Consider the following 12,442-nt stretch of genomic DNA (forward strand, 5'->3'; position numbering starts at 1 on the left):
TTTTTCACTTTTACTCGAGTAAAGACTGCTATTATTTCAACACCAGTATCTGTACTTAAGTGACGAATGTCTGATATTTCGCCACCTAGGTTTATTGATGTTACACTGTCTGATCAGTGTTCCCATGGATGTCACCAGCCCAGCTGTCATAAATAAAATTTCTGTGATAATATGCAGTAGTGTTCTTTGGTCTAGATGAGCAAAAATGATACCTTTCATCACTGGGGGTTTGATTTCATCTCCTGTAACGATGCCACACACGTAGCATCCTGCAGCAGATACTCAAAACCAATATGACGTTGGGCAAATAACTCGCACAGCTTTGTATCTATAAATATTCTTTATACATTACATCCATGTTACAGTCAAAACAAATAGAAATACAGCCAACAGCAAAAGTCACATTCAAGTCATTTCTGTGCTGCGCATTGCAACGTCGACACCCAGCCTCCTAAGGCACCAAAAAAAGTAAATGACTCGTAGGTCAAGAACAGATTAGCCCATGGCCCAAACATCACAGGGCTCATGGAAGCTCAAAAGAATGGTTTACAGACAGGGAAAAACACAATTTCCAATAGCTATATTTATACTGGCACAAACCATCTGAGGATCAGTCCTTTGAGGCAAACACTGCCATGCTGAACAGATGTCACTTTGCCAGCTTATACCAGCACTGGAAATGTTATGAATGACAATGAAATCTAAAAAAGGGGGATCGGGGGGGGGGGTCACGTTATGGCCCCATGTCATAATTTAAATTGTGTTTATGTACATTGGGTGTCTGCCCCTTCATCCCTGGGTCCAACCATTTCTGCTTACCCATTATGTTGAGTTCTATGTGGCACCTGGTGATTGGACGGGAGACTGATGGTAGCTCCTTTAAATTAGAGACCTATTAGGCTGACCTCTCTCCTCCTTCCTCCTAAGAATCGATAAGCATAGAAAGCCATTTCTATGGACATTATCTTGGACATTCCCTCCAGGAAGCATAGGTGTGGGAAGCATTTTTCTTTTTCTTTGGCCTCGTGCACACCCTGATATTGTCTACATTAATAGATAAATAAATCTCTTCTTTCTGGAGTGCAATTCTGCCGTGGCACTCTTCAGTCCTTTAGATTGGTGAAAATGCTTCTTTTCACTTTTTATGCTACACCCATGATTCTTCTAGGACTGAGAGTAACATCATGGGGGCTCATCCAGGATTTGGACCTCTTATACCCAAAGCAAGAATCACATCCTTAACCAGCATTAAATGTTTGCTGGATCATTTTTTTCAATATCATTTTGACATCAGGTTTTTGTGCTCATATGAAATGTGTCATAATTCCTGCATCCCTGTCTGTCAAATCCTTTTATCGGCATAAAACATAAAGCAGGACATCTGGTTGTATAGTTACAAAGCTCAGAGACCCTGCTTAAAATTAAAAGCTATACATCATTCCTAAGTACAGCTCTGAACCTAGAACACTTTTGTGTTAGCAGTCCTGCAATGATGCATTAACAATATAACACTTTTGAATAATTCGTAATAACAGTAAATTGTAACACTGATTTTCAGCAGCTGACAGTGTGTCCAAAAATAGCCGACCCAAGAAGAAGAAAAGGAAATAAAGAGAGGGTGATGCCCATATGGCTCCCATATTGGAAGACTTGCTTCTCGAAAAAAGTTCATAAAATTCACTTTGTCTTCAGTCTGATCAACGCCTATTAGTTGATAATTTGGTCTATCTCAGCAATTTTTCCTCAAATTTTGAAGAAATTTGAGAAAACTGAGAAAAATGGAGGACAAAAGAATAAGTTGCAGAAAAAAATCTATATACAGCAGACGAACAGTATCTGAAAGCCAAAAACAGGGAGGAAAGGCTGAGGAATGAAAATTACACAAGAACTGGACTGGAAGTCAGTGGCATCAGTTCTTTTTGAGTTTTAAATGTAAAATGTTTGTTTCAAATCATTCAATATTTACAAGGGCGTCTATAGCCGTCTGGAAATCATGGTGGAGGCTCTGTCATAATTTGGGGCTGAATTTCAGCTGGTGTTCTTGGGGGATGTTTTCTAAATGTATAGAAGTCTACCATCAGATTTTAATTCACCATGAATGCCACCCACAAAGCTTCTGATCATTTTCAGACACACTGCCAACACTGTCAGTCATGGACTGACCTCCCCAGAGCCTTGACTTCAACATTATTGAAGCAACGTTGAATCATTAGAGTAAATGGAACAAAAAGACAGCCAACATCCAAAGAAGAACTTTGAATGGCTTTTCCAGAAGTCTGGAGAACTACTGCTGAATGCTCCTTAAAGAAATTACAAGAGGTAAGTAAGCTTGTCTAAGAAAGTTCTGGCTGTGTTGAAAAAGAAATGTCAAACCAATTATTGACTTTCAAGCTTGTTAGAATTGTAGAAAATATGTTTTGTTTTTTTGCCTTATATCCTGTATTTCCATCTATGTTTGCACTTATTTGAATAAATCGCTACACTTATTTCACATTTTCCTAACAAAACCTAATGAAATTAAGGGTGGCTTGAGACTATGACACCATACTGTCTCTATGCCACATTAGAGCAGAGATATATGAGAGCGAGAGAGAGAGAGAGGATATTGGCTGTGTACAGTATTCCTCAACCTTGAACAGGCAACCCTGTGATCCTACACCATGTCTGATGTTGTGCCTTAGATTTGTAATCTGGATAATCCCATCACTTCCTTCAATTCCACATGACATGAGTGCCACACAACAGTTTAAAAGGAAAACCACAAAAAAAAAAAAGATTTATGTGAGGGTGGCTCATGTCTCTGTCACAAAATAAACAGTGTTATATCTCAGAGTAAAAACAAAGGCACCAACACAAAAATGTGAGTTACTGAAGGTATTAGATTGGTTTGAGGACCAGCCCCAGACAGCACACACAGTTCAAATAATTAAAAGTATTAAGTTACGGAAAAAAATCTGCAACAAAACAACTTTGCAGCACAGCTCAGACTGTAACTCCCAGATGTAACCCATCAGATGCTTCGTCTCTCCACAAATACTGCTTGGAGTTTATACCGATGTTACACGAATGACAACCTCTCCCGAATCACTGTCCTGGCTGAGGTTGTTTCGGGCTACCATTCTGTGGCAAAAGGGTGCCAAACACAGGCAAGTCCATGGATGTGATCCCAGCTGGGTCGGGTGTAAGGGGCCGCTGGGCCCAAAAGTGGCCAAAGGCAACCAAAGTGTCCTGGGGGCCAGCGAAGAGTGACCAGTGCTCGTGTCCTCCATGTCCTTGGTCTTGTCATAGCTTTGAACATCCCAGTGGAGGTTCACTGCTCGCCAGCGCAGAAACACGTTGTACACTGCTGCCCCCTCGTGGATGATCAAGCCTGTTATGATGACAGCAATTGACACATTTATAGGAATTTTGATTTTAGGCAGTTTGTCATGACCAACTTTCAGGAAATCTTTACTGTAAGGTTTTCTAAGTGCTTGAATTGAAGGCAACTCGATTTCTTTTCCAAGTAGTTGAAGACATTTCACCTCTCATCTGAAAGCTCTAGCAGCTGATGGGAAGTCCCACATATTCAAACTGTAGTGGTGTTGGTGCCTTGCTGACTGTCCTGAGTGCTGTCGATCTACCTGGTAATCATGTGAGCCATTATGGTCACGTGAGCCAAGGTGCGAATTCTTAAATGTCTTCACCAACTTAAAAAGTAGTCCAGTTGCCTTCAACTTGAGCACATAGAACTACCACGACCTGGATGACTGTTAACCTGCACAGACATATATAAAATATTTTGCAAGTATTTTGTCTTTTTGTTTCCTCTTACATATTTCATCTTTCCTCACTTTAAAGTTGCCCTTCTCTCCTTCTCTTCCAACAACATCTATAAACTATTTGCTGAGAAAGCTGTTTTAGTTTTTGTGTGTGGATCTAGAGTAACACCAAAGCCTTTGTTGATTTTAAAGGCTGAACGTGGCTTTTTATATGCATGTTAGAGGAAATCTGAAGGGAAATGGATTTTCTGTATGCTCCACTGACAAAAAACCCCAGTGGAGTGGTAGATGAGTGACAAATTTAGGGATACCCTGCCTCCCTAAATTGGAAAAATACATAAAAACCTTTTTAGTGTTTGTACTGTCTGCTCAGAAGGTGGTATTTTATGTTGTTGTTTTTTCTAGTGATTTATTGTGTAACCCAACCTAAGGTGGCTGTGACATTTCTTGACAACAGAGAGCGGTTGTCAAGAAATCAGTGTTGGAAAGGTTCAGTCTGCTAACATGGCTACAACAAAAGACTGAAGAGAAATACTCCCTTGGATATGCTCAGTACTATTATGAGATAGCATGAAACTGACTGTGAATGAATCAAAAACACAGGAGTGCATTATTTTCTTGGCACCATAAATTATAAAGAGGTCCAGCATTATTCTGAGAGATGAACTTTTAGACTGCTAATCTTAGAAACCTTTCATATTTGTGAAACTAATTTGTAGCACCGACTGCTAAAAAGATCATTTACAGTCATTTATGTCCTGCAAACAAGGGCGGAGCATCGACATTATCTCACCAGTCAAAACTGACACAAGTATGATGGCAAAAAACTGCATCGTATATAAACACATGATGACACAGTTTCAACGTACAACAGACCAAGAACGATCATTTAAACAACCCGTTCATGTGTCTGTGTTAGTTCTCTGTCATCCAGATCACCGTAGTCTTAAGGGCTTGAAAAAAGGAGACAACTGGACTGAACTGGTAACTGAAGAAGGCTCTTGGATGACTCCATTAAGCTACTGGGAAACTTCAGCAGCCTGCCTGATCTGAACCTAAACGGTCTTCTATTGTTGGACTTCTCTGCCAACCACCGATTGTCCATGACACACACCACAGTGACCAATTTTACAATCATATTATCAGACCTGCGCTCATGTATACGTACTGACACTCATTCAGTACAGTGACTCATGGTCTCCGCAGAAAGACACTGTCATTTTGAATCTCTTAGCGATTAAATGGCTTTCATGTCTTCCTCTTCTCACAAGCCTAAATGTTTTATTTCTTTCATTTTGTTTTTGTTTATGAAATGCTAATATAAAATAATTATTGAATAAAAACTTTATTTGTACTAAAGAAGTCCAAGAAAGACAGACACCAAGTCCCTGCACAACTTTTCATTTTGTAATTACTTTTCAGTACATGAAAAATTATTAAAGTTTTGGTACCACGATGCAATAAATAAGCAAACTAGAGATCTGCAGTGTGCAAGCTGTTATTTTTCTTTTCCCACGTATTGACTCATATTTCAGCACAGCACCTGTCCCATTTTCTGGTGTAGATGTGCATGTATCATATCCTATTTTGATATACCTTTATTAGTCCCACAAGGGGAAATTTCATATTATATCCTATTTTAGGAATTACTTTTCAACCAATTTAGATGTTGAGAAAAATATTATTTATAATCCTATTTGACAGAAAATCTTTAAGATGGCAAAGAAATATTTGCTAAAATACTGAACTGATCACTAAACTGTGGTTCCAAGGCTGTTCATACTTTAGTCGATAACCTCAAAGCACAATGCAGTATTTTTTTGCCCGAGATCATACACTGTCCGTGAAGTGTAAAGTGGATCTTGGAGTCTTAGGAAGGATTTATGGTCTGTCCAACGTGTATATTGGATGGTTGGATAACAAAAACCCAACAGCTCTGACTCATAGGGGGAATCATTTCTCAGACTTTCCACACTCACTTCACGTTGTGATCGTCCAGCTTTGCAGAGGTGAGAGGAGACCTGAGCACTGAGTACTGACTGTACTTTCTAGCTCTGTTGCCCTCAGCCAACCACCCCCTCACTCTGTCCTCAGAACAGCTAAACACGTTTAAGAGCATATCTGAGGAATGAGTTTATAAAGACACTGATTTTAAGCACTGAAATTTAGGCCTATGTTTAGGAATTTTTGTTATACAAGTACATTTGAGATCAAATGCTCTGCTTGAAACTAGAATTGTTGCCTTGTGGTGTCATGCCTTTGTCAAAAAGTCAGATACATCCACGTCTGAGTTTCAGGGAATTTCCTAAAAGTTACACATTGCCACGACAGAGAGTCAGCCACATCAACAAAGCACAGGTGTTTGGTGTGCAGCCGCATGCCCATTCTCACCTACACAGACCAGGTCCATGAAGCCATACATGCCGTAGCAGATCTGGAAGAGGACATCGCGACGCTGCCAGGTGGCCTGAGGGCTGAGCGCCGACCAGAGCAGCCAGGAGATGCTGGCTACAAGGAAGAGAGAGCCCAGGAACACCGCAATGATCTGCACCTTCTCCACCAGGGTAATGGTGATGGACTGCCACTGCACAAAGAACAGAGGCAATACATTAAATACACACTTTGACTTTAAAGACTTTGTTTATATTTAGCAAGAGTTAAGATAAAGTAAGATCTTTATTTATCCCGTGGGAAATTCTTTTGTCATGACAACCTAATCAAAACAGTATTTTTGCTCCATGTCGGATCAATCTGCAGCACCACAAAATGCCCGGATGCCCGACCTGTGTTAATCAAATACATAAATAAAGGAGGGCCTTTCCACAGTATCATGTCAGTGTGACAAGGCAGTCCGAGTCCCATTTTTATGATTAAAAACAATGTTGGACTTATTAATGCATTATTGAATATATAATTATATCCATCCATCTGTTCATTCCATGCATCTGTCAATCAATCTGTCCATTTTCAGAAAGCAGCAGCCTAATCAGAGAAGCCCAGCCCTCCCTGTCCCACCTCTCAATGATATTAATCTCTTGGTCACTGCTCAAAGTTCAGTGTGAGGGTGGGACTGGAGCTCAACCAGTAAACTGTAGTGAAGCGAGTTCTTCTCACTCATCTGTCTACACTACAACAAACTAGTACAGTGTATATCTAAATAATATTAAACAATATAATAAGTTGTTAATTGTGCTAAAATAATTTTTAATTATTATTATTATTTTTTTAGTTTGGGCAAAATGACTTGACTTGACCCTTAAATGTCTTACAATGGTTTTGTCCACCTCTTACCGTTCCCTAAAAGACATTGTTTTCTATATCTACCATACAGCGAAGCATAAACAGTCTGGATGTAAGCAGAACACATCTGTTTTTTTGTCACCTCATTTAAATAATCCTGGTAACAGGTACTAGACATAATTGTGCCCACTATCATGTCTGGGAGGAAGGTGATTTTTTCTTTTCCTTTTCTTTAAAAAAATGGAAATAACACAGTGGTCTCACTGAAAGCTGAGTTTTCAAGGTATGTTATGGTGATGAGCACTCTGTAAAAACAAAAGAATCAATAGGAATACACTAATCATACACATTTCACTGCAGGTTGAGATGCGCTGAAGCGAAGTGTGTGTGTGTGTGTGTGTGTTGGCTTCAATGACTTGGTCTCTTAGAACAGCGGTCTCCAATCTTTTTTGCGCCACAGACTGGTTTATGCCCGACAATATTTTCATGGACCGGCCTTTAAGGTGTCGCGGATAAATACAACAAAATAAAACTAGTACCGGTACCGAAAAAAAGAAAATGTATTCATAACACACGTGAAAAGACCCAGGAAAACAGAGTAAACGATAAAAACGCTAACAAAATAACGCTGAAAACCGATAAAAACCCTGAAAACCCTACATTTCACACCTGAGCCTCAACTCTCGCGGCCCGGTACCAAACGACTCACGGACCGGTACCGGTCCGAGGCCCGGGGGTTGGGGACCGCTGTCTTAGAATACATTTAGTTGTATCTGTGTTAAGGATCACCTTGTTTTATCCCCCCTCTCAGTCTTCTGACCGTCCATTTCGCCAAGAAACGCGTCTAAAGTTTATTTATACATAAGCATGAGGCCAGCAGGCATGAACCCTGTGGACACTGCTGCGAGGCAGAGAGATTATCCACTATGTGATTGGTGAACTCTGGCAGTTCTTTCAGCTCATATCCGGTTTCTATATTATTGCGGGTCAATACAACTATTCATACCACCAGAATACTCCCCACAGTCCGCCACTGAGCGCAGGGATAATTACTACACTCGTTTTATTTGGCGATAACAGAGGCGGAATTGCACAAAACCACCCTGTGAGGACCAAAAAACACAATGAGAAACCATTATCCCCTAAATTGTGCTTTTATTTTAGACAACACTATGTTTTAAGCAGCAGTAGCTGTGAACAGTTCACCAACAACGATTTGAAAACAACACAGCAGTTTATGTTAGTTTATACAGCCTCGTGTGATTTTAAATGATGCCTAACAAAGAAATAGAATATTTTCATACAGCAGAAAAACGTGACGTCATGTTCTGTTGGAAACGAGAAGCCACAAAACGGAGCCGCGAAAACACCTCGAAAGATTTTAAGTTGTCTGGTTGTTGTACACAGAGTTTTTTCTTAGCCTTCCTTTTATTATACAACTATCAGTTAAGAAAAGCCTGAAAGGAAGCGAGAGAAGCGCGCAGAAAACCCTCCACCGAGATGGTAAACACTCAAACACTCCACTCACTAACTTGCTGCATATAACTACTTTTATTAAGTATAACAAAGCAGCTTCGAATGATATCAGTGCAGTGATGTGGGGAGGCTCACAAGACAGACCTGCTAAAAGTGACCTTAAATATGCATCATTATGCATCAGATTCAAACATGCATAACTGAATGCATCAGTGTCGCACTTTACTGCGCTACTTTAAATTGGTCATTTTGCATCTTTTCAAATTTTAACTGCTTTCAAATAGGCTGCACGCTTGAAAATAGCTTGGTGTTCATGCATTGTCAGTATGGTAATAATGCACTGGGGTTTGATCTCAGAGGGCATTTTTACATAACTTGGGACTTTAGGACTGCACCCTGTGCATGCGCAATCTGGTCCAATCTCGGAAACTAAGCATTAGACTGATTTCACAGTTTTAAGCTCACATAGCCTACACACGTGTGCCACAGTCCTGCTAATATAAAAATCTATGTATCAAAATAAAAATGGGCCTCTTTATTCACCCTAAAGTCAGTGCTTTGCTTAGTAGAAAATAAAACTGCACCAAAATAAACCTGCTTTTTTTTTTTTTTTTTTTACATGGTGCCACATTCCTGTTAATTAAAACATATTTGCATACAAATAAGGTGTGTAGTCAGCAGAGATGGGCAGTAACGCGTTACTTGTAACGCGTTACTGTAATCTGATTACTTTTTCAAGTAACGAGTAAAGTAAGGGATTACTATTGCAAAATCAGTAATTAGATTACCGTTACTTTCCCGTAGGAACGCTGCGTTACTGCGTTACTAAAACCGTGATTTTTTTGCGAGAATGTCTCATGACAGTGACGTAAGCAAGTGCAACGTTGGTGACAGCAGCTGTGTGCAGATCAACAATGGATAATATATCGAGTGCGGGAGAGAGTATGAGCGTGCAGCGTTTAAAGTGTGGAAGTACTGACCTTACTTTGAGTTTGATTCCATAAAAAGTGACAAAAACATTAGCGTCCATCGTGCGTGGGAAGAAAACTTCTTTTTACAGCGAAAAAAACCCCTAAACTTCCGAGCAAGCACCGAGTAGCTACGACATGATGGGAAACTCACAGAGACACTCGCGCGGATTCTTCAACTGACCGCAGCACACCTGCACCAGGGTAACCCTCCGCCTACCCTGCTCCTGCTTTACAGGTGAAAATAGAGCAAAAGGACCGCTGAGTCTTTGACTTTATTTATTTTCTGCTGTGTTTTACTTGCATCTGTTTGAAAGAGTGAGTGAAAACACAAAAAAATATTTTATTTTATGTGCTGGAATGTGTAGAAAATAGGTTTAAATGTTAAACTAATTTATTCAATTCAGAGAATGTTGCATATAATTAAATGTTTTGCTTGATGCATAAAGTTAAAAGATTAAAACTGATAAAACAAGTTAAAAAAAGAGACTTTTCCATTTGATTACATTTTGTATGATGGATTATGCAGAAAAAGTAGAATTGGGCTGAAAGATCTATCACTTTATCACCTCTTCAGGTTGTAAATCGTGTTTTTAAAAAGTAACTAAGTAACTAAGTAATTAATTACTCTTGAAAATAAGTAATCAGTAAAGTAACGGGATTACTTTTTGGGGGGAGTAATCAGTAATTAGTTACTGATTACTTTTTTCAAGTAACTTGACCAACACTGGTAGTCAGGTGACTTTAGCTTGTCTCATTCAAGAAAAATATAACGTTTTTAACTCCATTCATTGCACCTGCATAATGGACATGACTAAATCTCGTTGCAAAGGACTCCGAAAAAATTCATGGATGTTTAACATTCCAATATTGTACACCGATTGTGTGTGCTAATGGAAAACTAAAGTGAAGTTTGAAGGGTTGCAGTTTTAAAACACGAGAATAAAGGTGGTGCACTAAAGCAAATGTAAAAGTGACTTCCACAGAGCCATTTAACAGTAGAAGGAGGGCTGGGGGTGGTCCAGAACGGCACAGAGAGGCAACACATGCCTAATACAAGAATAAAATACTCTGTAAAGTTACTCTGTAAAAAGCAAAATTCCTGCGTTTAAAAAATCTTGCTTGAGTAAAAACTTAAAAAATATTATCAGAGAAATAAAATAAGCCTGATTTTATTTATCCCAAAGGTTGGGAAACTACTGTCTTGATATTGTACAGATACAATTACAGATAATTACAGACACCAAAACATGAAAACCAATGTTGCTCAGTAAAGATAAAAAACATATGAATTTAAAATCTAAATATAGTATAATAAGGAGTTTAAATCTAAACTGAATACATGTAATTTGGTGGTAAAGGTTTTCTTTAAGTGTCCTTGTGGGAGTATAGTGAAAAAAATGATGTAAGAAGATTTAAAATAAGTTAAAAACTGCAGTAGATGTTGTTAGGCAGTCATCTTTGTAGCAACATTCTTGGTAGTATTTGTGATTTGTTATTTATGTTTCTTTGAAGACACAAAGTAGGATGAAAAGACTGTCACTGAGCTGGAGTAAACTCCTGAGCAGGATACGAAAAGTAAGGAAAACACAAGAGGCACAAAATGTAATTAATGTGATGCAACTTCTGCTAAGTTATATATTTATATATATATTTTGTATACATATGTAAACAAAAACCTGAGTGAAAGAGCCTGTCATCTCCTCTGTCCAACAGGCTATAGCCAACCTAACTAGAAGGACCTACACATGGCTGGATAAACACATTAACCAAAACAGGACGAGGAACTCTGACAGACGACAATACAAAGAAATGACCAAACAGTTCAAGACTACCCTGAAAACATGCTACAAGAATGACAAAGTCTCCAAAAAGGAGATGAGGATGGCCAAGAAGCAGTGGAAGGAGGCCATGAAGAAAGTAAAAAAGGAGGACAAAAGGAGGGAAAAACTATGGAGCTCAATCAATAACAATAAGAAAACAGAAAATAGGAGAATGGAGAGGGAGATACCAGAAAGTACAGAATAAACTTTTGAATAAAAATACTTGGAAACAGAAGATTGTTGACAACGAGCAGATGACTGAAGCTGCACGATGCTCATTTCAGAAGAAAAGACTTAAGGCGGACTTTGTGGACAGAAACTAAAGCTCTGCTGAGCCTCAGCTGTGTGTTTGTTCAGTCTGCCAGTGACTCAACTCCCATCTGGAGCGAACAGATATGAAAAGGCCTGAATGTTCTTCAGTGAGAGAAACGATCCAGAATGCAGATATTTTAAGCCTCAGGAGTCTCTGTCTGTTCGGGCTTTTGAAAGAAAGAACGACTGCAGGAATCCTGATGCTCCAAAATGACAGCAGTGACATGAAGTGGCACCAGAAACACACAGCAGGTTCATACTCAACGCTGCATCCATCTCAAGCTACCAAAAGCAGCCATCACTGTCTCTGTTTTCATCAATAAAAAATTCTGTACTTGATTACTTTAAGAGAAGAGACATTTTCTTTAAGTTTAGCTGAGCAAAAAAAAAAAGAGCAATAGAGGCAAAAATATCTCAGTTATAGATTTCTATAATTCAGAAAGATCACAGCTGTCACTGGATACTGGTTACACATCTTTTCTCTTTTTTTTTTTTTTTTTGTGTCCCGTTTGGATCTTTAGCCATCAGAATTGTTGTCTTAAGGCCAAGAAAGATGCCAAGCGGATTTATTTTACCAAGTGGATCATCATGGCCTTGCCATATTGGTCCATTTGATTGACCTTGGTTATAATTATGCATTTATTTTATTTTCGGTTGCTACAAACGGGACAGACATGACTGGGGGATAGGACAGGGAGAAAGAATGAAAGAAAGAGAGGGAGAGAAAGAAAACCAGAGGGGAGAAGAGACGGTGAGAAGGGGGGGAAGAAAGAAAGAAAAACAAACAAAACACCTGGATCACCTGTATGGAGAAAAAAAAACTGAAGAGAAAGCAAACAAAAAAAGAGCAAAATAATAAATA

At 39.1% G+C, this 12,442-nt stretch overlaps 1 protein-coding gene and 1 long non-coding RNA gene across 2 annotated transcripts in view; one reads left to right on the forward strand and one right to left on the reverse strand.

Moving 5' to 3' along the window:
- Window positions 1-327: 327 nt before the first annotated feature.
- The window catches only part of marchf11 (membrane-associated ring finger (C3HC4) 11), a 28,731-nt gene continuing 16,616 nt past the window's right edge, over window positions 328-12,442 (reverse strand). Inside the window, exons 3-4 of the mRNA XM_085439601.1 lie at window positions 6,153-6,345; window positions 328-3,370 (exon numbers count right to left, since the gene is read on the reverse strand). Coding sequence (XP_085295727.1) covers window positions 3,048-3,370; window positions 6,153-6,345 — 516 coding nt within the window. The 3' untranslated portion in view covers window positions 328-3,047. The remainder of the gene's footprint in view (window positions 3,371-6,152; window positions 6,346-12,442) is intronic.
- Window positions 8,318-11,914, forward strand: LOC146686960 (uncharacterized). The gene is made up of 3 exons (XR_014916378.1): window positions 8,318-8,504; window positions 10,961-11,023; window positions 11,162-11,914. It is a non-coding gene; the product is annotated as an uncharacterized LOC146686960 (long non-coding RNA).

The sequence above is a fragment of the Copadichromis virginalis genome, linkage group LG18 (assembly GCF_057382275.1).
Source record: "Copadichromis virginalis isolate Kocher_CV1m ecotype Utaka linkage group LG18, C_Virginalis_male_GT1.1, whole genome shotgun sequence".
Lineage (NCBI taxonomy): Eukaryota > Metazoa > Chordata > Actinopteri > Cichliformes > Cichlidae > Copadichromis > Copadichromis virginalis.